Here is a 9007-nt window from a genome sequence, read left to right on the forward strand (position 1 = left end):
AAACAAACGAAAGCGCCAACTGTAAACTGCAAAAGTCGATCCGAAACCTCCGTACTAACTTCTACCCCGAATAATCGACAATTAACAGCGCAGCTATTTAAAAAATACAATGTAACCGACAAGCAGTTACATCAAGCCAAAGCCTCAAATTAAAATAACACGCCAAAACATTTATTCCCATGCACGCACTCTAGAAAGCAGCTGTAGGGCGAACATAAATTATGGCACCGCAGCAGCACGAAAATCCAACACACGAACGGAATATTTGTTGCAGCAAGAGTTTTTTAATTACTGAAGCCACACAGTTGGCACGCTATGAGGCTTATTCAAATAGAAAATAAAACGGTTAGATAAGAACTTAAAACGACTAACAACCAAAGAATAAGAACCTACCGCTACACAGCTAACACTGAAATGAACTAAAAAGACGAGCGCATGGCCAGACGAAACACAAGAAAACCAAGGAATGTAAATTGCAATTAACGTAGAATGTAAGACGCGCGCCGGCATCCGCAACGACTAACTTTAAGGGAATTTAGAAATGACGCTGTAGTTTACAGTTACAATATCTTTATGTTTTACAAAAAAAAGAGGATAGCTCCCTACAGAAGGTGTGTTGAGATGGGCTATATTTTATTGGGCTATATTTTATTTACCATGACCTATAACTTAATTTTGCAGATAGCTGCTTTATGAAGATGTAGGTTCCATGCATTCATTATCCAGATCCCATTTTTTTACTTTATAAAGCGCAGGAGGGCTGCAAAGGTATGTATTTATTAGTATTTATATATTGTTCCAGTATTATCTATTATCTATTTTTTACACATTTAGAGAAGAGGAGGCCGTCAAGGCGGCAGAATCTATCGGGGTGGTAAAGGCCGTCAGGGAGGCATAAAAACAATAAATTTTATACAAAATGCTTTGCATTAATTTTATGTTGTGAAAAACAAGAGTAATTTAAAAAATCAAATTGTCAGCTGTTCCACCACGCATCCATGAGGTCGCTGTGTATGCGTGATCGTTAGGTTTTCACAGGAGAACCTTCTCAATGCCATGGTGTGAAAACAATAGAGATATGTTAACCAACCTCGGCAATGCCATAATGTTCCGATATGTAATATACTAAGAATTGGCCAGTTCTTACAAGACACACAGTTACTGTAACAGCATATGCTTGAAAATTATACATTGGCCGGGTCAAACACGAAATACAGTGTATGTTGCTGTAATACAAGCATTGTTGTATTCCAACATAAGTAAAGTTAACGTTTTTTTAATACCGCATTATCAGGTATAGATACTTTATTTATGGGCAACAGAATGTTATATCTATCTTTGCTTGCATCATGTTCATTCTAACAAATTTGGTATGAAACCACTGTGGCCATTTTGTACATTGAACTCAACTATTGGTTCTATCTCTCCTGCATGAACCACATATACTTTAATACTAAGTGCTGTGTTTTTGGTAATTATACTTAGAATGAGTTCTCTGGATTCCTTTGATCTAGTCATTGGCTTTGGCAATTATTTTCCTTTGCAATGCCACTTTGTATCATGCAGATCAGTGGTCCAAGCTCATGTGGTCACTCCGATACTCCGGCCTTGTTAGTATTGTGTTGATTGATGCGATTTGGATACCAAATTTATCAACCAATACGTTATTTAGAAACAGCTTTGCTTTGTAAATATTTACTGTTAGTTGTGATGAATTTTTTTCTAGTGAATCTAAGTATAACAACTGTCTGTTTTAATGTCGACTGCCAGCAACACCCAATCACACCTATTTGGGTGCCACGGAAAAAAGATAAAATTATTTTTGCTAAGACTTACATTTGTCCACAAACGTTTTAATGACAGTAACCACGTTCCATCATTTGTGCCACTGCAGAATCAGTACATGGCCTACTCAATACACGGCCTAAGAATACACCGAAACTGCTCAGAAAATAAGAGGCGTATTGACGCGAATAATGCCCATTATATTAATACATTGTTACGTCACGGTTTTATGAATGGATTTTGCTGTCTGGCTGTAGTTTTTGCATCAAATAATAGTTATTTACCATTCCCGGTTTAATTACCTTATTTTTCGGGTTATTTTATCAACATCTTATATTTTTTATAAATGTTTAAGCATGACTGAACAGAAAGGAGTTACTTTCAACCACGTGCGGCATACAAGTAAGTTTTACCGACAGTTTAGTTTGGCTCAGTCGCTGAGTGAAAATACTATTTGGCTTAAAACAGAAGTTTTTTAAGACAGCCTGTAGTGTACAGACTTTGGGAAAAAAAAAGGGAAAAGGAAAAATAGAGAACTGACTAAAGTACTGTACCGTAGGTGATGTATCACTTATCAGCTGTAGGAAAGCACTCACATAAACCCATACCATAGCCAACCTAACAATCCACTCAAATACACAAACCCCCAATCCAGACAAACCAGGCACAATAGACCATAAATACACAACCCCCGAACAAACTGTCACCAGAACTGCCAAGTTAACAAAAGTCAAGTTGAGCTGTATTCCAACGTATAATTACGATCCTCAATGAATTAACAAATGTTCAGCAAGTGTTTCGAAACAATACAGCCACTATACAAACACCTTATTCAAATAGAATAAATTAAGCAATAAGAATTACTACAGTCGCGAATAATAAATGCCGCTACATGGCTAACAAAGCTGCGCAAACTACTATCTAACGGGCCAGAAACAAGAAGGTTAACTGGACATAAACGAGAAGGTTAACTGGACATAAATTACGCATCAACATAGAATTATACAATCAACATAGAAACCATAACATATAATGGAGAAACGATAACGTATAATCGATACCAAATTTAACCGCTACATACTCCCCCCAAAGGACACGACTGCCAAGATGTGTCATTTCCAAACAAAAGGCGGTGAAAACAAGGGAGATTAACGAACCTATACACAACACGAATGTCACACAACAATACAATATATACCCAACAAACAAATATATAAACAATTCTAAGCGGATTCTAGCAAACAAAGTTTTCGAATGTCTCTTAGATAGACACCATCCTTGCTTCGAACTCGAACTCTTCGAACTACTCCATGCATATCCGGGAGTATTTCTTCAACTATCGCTTTCGGCCAATGCCCTCTGGCTGTTTCGCTTTTCATCAGCACGATATCCCCCACCGCTAAATTTCGCTTGGGCTGCAACCACTTTTGGCGTTGCTGTAGCAGCGGTAAGTACTCTCGTACCCACCTCTGCCAAAACCTTTCCGACAATAGTTGCACCGCCCGCCACGACTCCCGATAACCATCAGCCTCGATGAAGACATCCGATGGGTATGACTGAGCCACACTTCCAGTTAGTAGCATCATTGGGGTCAGGGTAGCTAAGTCCTTCACATCGTCACTTATTGGGGTCAAAGGTCGATGGTTAAGGATAGATTCTACTTCGACCAAAAAAGAATGCAACGAATCATCCGACAGTACACGATCTGCACAGAGAGAACGAAGGATTTTTCTTACTGACCTGATGACCCTCTCCCATATTCCTCCTTGGTGACTCGCGGCTGGTGGATTAAAATGCCACTGTATACCTCTTTGACTGAGATGCAAGTGAATACAACTCTGGTTCCACTTTTGAATACCCTCCTGCAGTATTCTATCAGCACCAACAAAATTTGTCCCGTTATCACTGTATATGTCCTTCGCTGTCGAACCCCAGCAGTGAAGGGAGCATTCCCTGCAACCACTCTACACTTGGGAAGCGGTGCCATCACCTGTTCTCCCACCTTAGCTTTCCATCGCCTGCATGGCCGACACTCTTTGAGATACCGTCTTACTGCCGAATGTCCATGAACTATCCAGTACATCTCACGAACCAACCCCAAAACGTATTGGGTCCCACAATGACCAGCTTTCACATGATAATGTTGGATGATCAAGTCTGTAACATGGTGATGACTTGGTAGGATCATAGGATGGCGACTATCCTCCTCCAGTCCCGCCTCTAGCAAGCGGCCACCGACCCTCAAAATGCCATTTACCAATATTGGCTGTAGTCTCTGTAATGAAAGAGAGGGAGATTTAATGCATTTTATAGCCTTATACCTGAGCGCTTCTCTGCATGACGAACGATCTTCCAACCCGTTCACAATCTCAGGGAACATTTCCCATTGCACCAACTTAACCACATCAAAGACGCTTTGCCGCAACTCATCCACCATCAGAATTCGATCTGTTGCTTGTTGATCGCCCATCAATCTTGTAGTTTTAGGAATATTTCCTCTCAAATATTGTTTGTATCGTGTTAACCATGCTACCGCACGGAGTAGCCGTACCCAAGTGGAGTAATGGCAAATCAACCTCTTCATACAGACCGGCAATATAGTTCCCACCACAGTATTGACTTTGAAGGTTGGTTTAAATTCAATTTCTTCATCTGGCCTTGACGGAAAGTTCACCAATTGTCTAGGCCATTCATCTTCATTCTTCAGTAGAAACGGAGGACCCTCAAACCAGAGCCTGGCCTTTTCGATCTGATTTGGCATCAACCCACGAGATGCAAGATCCGCAGGGTTGTTCTTCGTGTCAACATACCTCCATTGCTTTGTATGTGACAGATCATTGATAATGGCCAATCTATTGGCCACGAATGTCTGGAACCGTCGCCCAGGATTATTTAGAAACTGCAATACTGAAGTCGAGTCTGTCCAATACACGATTCGGTGCAGCTTACATGTCAACTCACCAGCCACCAACTTACCAAGTTTCACTCCAACAGTAGCTGCCGACAGTTCAAGACGGGGAATAGATACAGTCTTTATAGGAGTAACACGTGATTTACCCATAACCAATGAACAAAATGTAACCCCATCCACAACCACTCTCAAATAACATACTGCACCATAACCCACAACACTCGCATCACAAAAACAATGCAATTCCGCACATGACATACCTGGACCCATTTTATACCAACGTGGCACACGTACACTACGCAAGCTTTCCAAACTACCCAACCATTTCAACCACACTTTCTCCAACTCAGTAGGTATGACTGAGTCCCAATCTAACTTTAACTGACATAATTGTTGCAAAAGGTGTTTAACCGGAAGTAAAAATGGTTGAATGAAACCCAAAGGGTCATACAACTGACTCGCCATAGACAAGATGCCTCGGCGAGTAAGAGGCTTCTCTTTCACACATACTTTAACACTAAAATGGTCACTTTCAGCATCCCATACTACTCCCAACACCTTCTCTCCAGGAAGCTTATCTTTGCACAAATCTAATCCATGTAGCACTGGAGCCAGATGACCATCACTCAATTTTTCCAGTACTTCCTTACAGTTACTCATGTATTTCGTCAGCGGGAACCCAGCTGTGGCCAGGGTCCTTTGCAAATCTGAAGCTAACTTCACTGCATCATCTGTAGATGCAACGGAGAGCAAACAGTCATCCACATAGAAATTGTTATGGATAGCATTCAGTACCTCAGTCCTGGCAACTTTCTCATTATCTTCTGCAACCTGGCGCAAGGCAAACCCAGCACAGCTAGGAGAAGAGGTTGCCCCAAAAACATGAACCCGCATTCTATAGTCTTCTGGATCCCTACTTAAATCCCCCTTCGGCCACCATAATAGGCGTAGTGCATCTCGATCCTCTGGATTTACGAGTACTTGATAAAACATAGACTTTATATCAGCTGAAAGTGCGACCTTTCCTTCACAGAAGCGCATGAGCACCCCCACTAAGCTGTTCGTTTGATCAGGACCTTGTAACAAATTATCATTTAAACAAGTCCCATGAAATCGAGCAGCACAGTCAAATACCACACGAAACTTTGGACCAGTACAATGGTGAGGCACATACCATATCCGAGATCCCGAAACCCTATCTGCCTGGTTTACTTTCTCAATGTGGCCGCACCGAATGGACTCCTCCATTTTCCCTGCATACCTCGTTAACAAGTCCGGGTCACTGTTCAATTTTCGTTTTAGGTATCCCAAACGCTTTTCTGCCAAACACCTATTGTACGGCAAAGCAATAGAGTCCGATTTCCAGGGCAATCCCATTTCATACCTCCCATCAGTCTTCCGAATGGAACGTTTCATCATGCTCAGAGCCCTGTTGTCCTCAACTGAATTTGCTAAGCCAAGTGAATGTTGTTCTCCTTCAAAGTCCCGATCAAACATTTTTACCATACGGTCGTGCAGTTCCAGATTGTCCATTTTAACGAAATTTACACAAGACTGCTTCCGCTTGTCACCACCACGCATGTCTTTCCCAACCAAGCTCCATCCTAATCTTGTTCTCACTCCAACAAGTTCATTCCAAGTGTTACCCTTCCGTGAATCTATAATCTCATGAGCCTCTTGTGCATTTGCACCAATAAGGAGGCCTATTTTTCCATTTAAAATTTCGTGGAAGCACAATCCTCGAAGATGTTGGTAGTTTTCAACATCTCTCCGCCTTGGTATACTAGACTGAACATTTGGTAGCTTAGGTACCCCTAGTACTTCATCCAGTCGAATCACATCAGTTTCTTTACAACCACTAACATTGAGGGAAACTTTAGAACAAAGATAAGTAGACATTCCATTGAAGCAGTCGACAGAGACCGGCATTTTCGCACCTCTCAGGTTAAGCTTATTAAGCAGATCCATCGAACACAGACATACATCCGCGCCTTCATCAAGGAACGCATAGGTCTCCACACACCTGCTCCGATCGCTACCCCACACTCTTACCGGCAGAACCTTAACCCGCACAGAAGTCCCAGTGTCCTCTTGCACAATCACATTCGTTGCCACTTGTTTGACCATATCCCCTCCAGAAGAATGATGAGCCATCATCTGTGGGTGGTAACCATGGAATAATATATTATGGTACCGTTTACACTTCGAACAAGGAGGTAGTCTGCAAAATTCCACGCGATGACCTTTGCACAAACAATTAAAACACAGATTATTCCTAATGGCAAACTCGCGACGTTGAGGCATGGATTTTCTTCTAAAATTCTCACACTGTCGAATACTGTGAGCCCCATTGCAACAATAACAGTTTCTTGTAACCGGACTCACCGGTAAGCGGCCAACACTGGGCTGATTCCTCTCCTCATCAATATGCGTATTTTCCATGGCTTTGGTTGCATAAAAGGCTTTTCTTCTCACAGGTTCCTTACTGATTGTTCTTCCTGAGTGTGATGACATTAATTCCCCAAACTGACTATTTAAAATATTCAGTTGCCTCCTCAGAACCCTTTCTATCATAACAAAGGAGGCTTTACCATCATCTTCTTCCACTGCCATCCTACATAAACGTTCCTGAAGGTTGGTTGGTAACCTTCGAAAGATACCGTTAGTAATTTCCTGTGAATTCAGTTCGAGGTCACATCCTTGTCCTCGCATAACTGATGCATAGGTAGCCATAGAGTTTAACAATCTTCCTAAGCCGTCCTTAGTGTTCTTTACTGTTGGGCCTTCCAGCAATTGTCGCTTATGATGCCTAATTTGTAGATGACGCTGGCCGAATCGCTCCTGTAATATCTTCAAGGCGCATCGTAAACCATCCACGGGAGACCCCATCAAACTGCACGGCCTTATCGCCTCACCGGCACCACCAATGCACATATCTTGTAGGTAGTGCAGTTGCGTCATGTGATCATCCACCCGCTTTAGAACAATATCCTCAAACGACCGGATAAAACTAAAATAATTAACTGGGTCACCTGCAAACCGAGGTAATTCTCTCTTCGGCAAAGTCGCCTCCTGTCGCAATGCCATGGATAGGTTCTTTAGCACTCCCAACACACCACCATCCACATTCTCATTGGTTCTAGTCAGAACATTCCCAGAAACTTCCGAGTCTTGATCTGAAGTGTGAATAGCTCCCGCTGGATCAAAGGAGACAGACCTTGGAGCAGGTCTCTGCTGCCTCACTTGATAATCTGAAGTTGTCGCTGAGGGAATATCCCTAGCCATTGGTCCAACCAACTTTCGGCCTATTCCATCAAGTCTCAACGTACCCTCTGACACGAACCCTCCAGGACCTCCCTCTTCTCTGTCCAACTCATCCGCACTGCAGCCTTCACCGTCCAAAGCAATCCTTTCCAATTGAAGATGATATTCTTCTTCAAGTTGTGACCTTCTCCTGTCCAACGCTGCAATCTCCAATTCTGCCCTCTTCTTTAAATTTTCTTCTTTAAGCGCCAGCTCCCGTCTTCTCTTCTTACTCCGTGCACCACTTGATATTTGTGACAAGGTCCTAGACCCTTCTTTCCTAGATCCACTAGGGCCCGGGGAAGACACTTCACTGCTATCATCGACCACAGCAACTTCTCCTGCCATTGAATCACATAAAGCCATGTAGCCACCAAATGCCTGAGACACGGCATTGACCCCTCTCAACAGCTCACCGTGAGTTTGGTTTGCAGCGTCGACCTTTTCACTAGGCCCCTCCAATTCAGCAAGATGGTCGCACAGGGACTTACTTATTTTCATTGCCTCTTCAGAAGCAGTATCATAGTCAAGCTTCATTGCTCTTGCTAGTGGAAGTCGGGCAGGATCCTTCATGTATTCCCTCAATTGAATTTCTATACTGCTAAGGTTTCGAGCCTTAGCCCGAAGATCCCGAGCCAACACATCCACCGCTCGACTCAATGAAGAGGAATCCTGGGGACTTTGATCTTTCAATATACTCCTCTCCGCCATACTAATATCAGAGAGATACAGATCCAACAAATACAAAAAAACAATTCCCCTAACCACCTACTACTATACTATCTAGGGTAAAGCCCTAGAAACAAGACCTTCCTATACTATAACCCACAAACTACAAACGCTTACTAGCTAAAAAATGAAACCGACAAAATTGTGGGGTAAAGACCCACCCAAAAAAGGGACAAGAGTGCCTATAACACTGCCTATAAATCCTACAAATCAACAGGGCTTGTTTCGAAAAATGTAGTGTACAGACTTTGGGAAAAAAAAAGGGAAAAGGAAAAATAG

General features: G+C 42.4%; 1 protein-coding gene across 1 annotated transcript; it reads right to left on the minus strand.

Annotated features, from left to right (window-relative positions):
* Positions 1-3008: 3008 nt before the first annotated feature.
* LOC149733202 (uncharacterized) lies at positions 3009-8710 on the minus strand. The gene is made up of 2 exons (XM_089881161.1): positions 3526-8710; positions 3009-3490 (listed from the first exon to the last, which is right to left on the minus strand). The coding sequence occupies exons 1-2, from the start codon at positions 8708-8710 to the stop codon at positions 3009-3011; spliced, it is 5667 nt and encodes a 1888-aa protein (XP_089737287.1).
* Positions 8711-9007: the final 297 nt, after the last annotated feature.

The sequence above is a fragment of the Ciona robusta genome, chromosome 7 (assembly GCF_009617815.1).
Source record: "Ciona robusta chromosome 7, ASM961781v2".
Taxonomy (NCBI): Eukaryota; Metazoa; Chordata; class Ascidiacea; order Phlebobranchia; family Cionidae; genus Ciona; species Ciona robusta.

What these genes read in the sequence shown, in the direction of transcription:
- LOC149733202 (XM_089881161.1), bottom strand. Translation starts at nt 8,710, where the DNA reads ATGGCGGAGAGGAGTATATTGAAAGATCAAAGTCCCCAGGATTCCTCT. An exon ending in ATATGGGAGAGGGTCATCAG is followed by an intron (nt 3,491 to 3,525) that starts GTCAGTAAGAAA and finishes CTCTCTGTGCAG; the next exon opens with ATCGTGTACTGTCGGATGAT.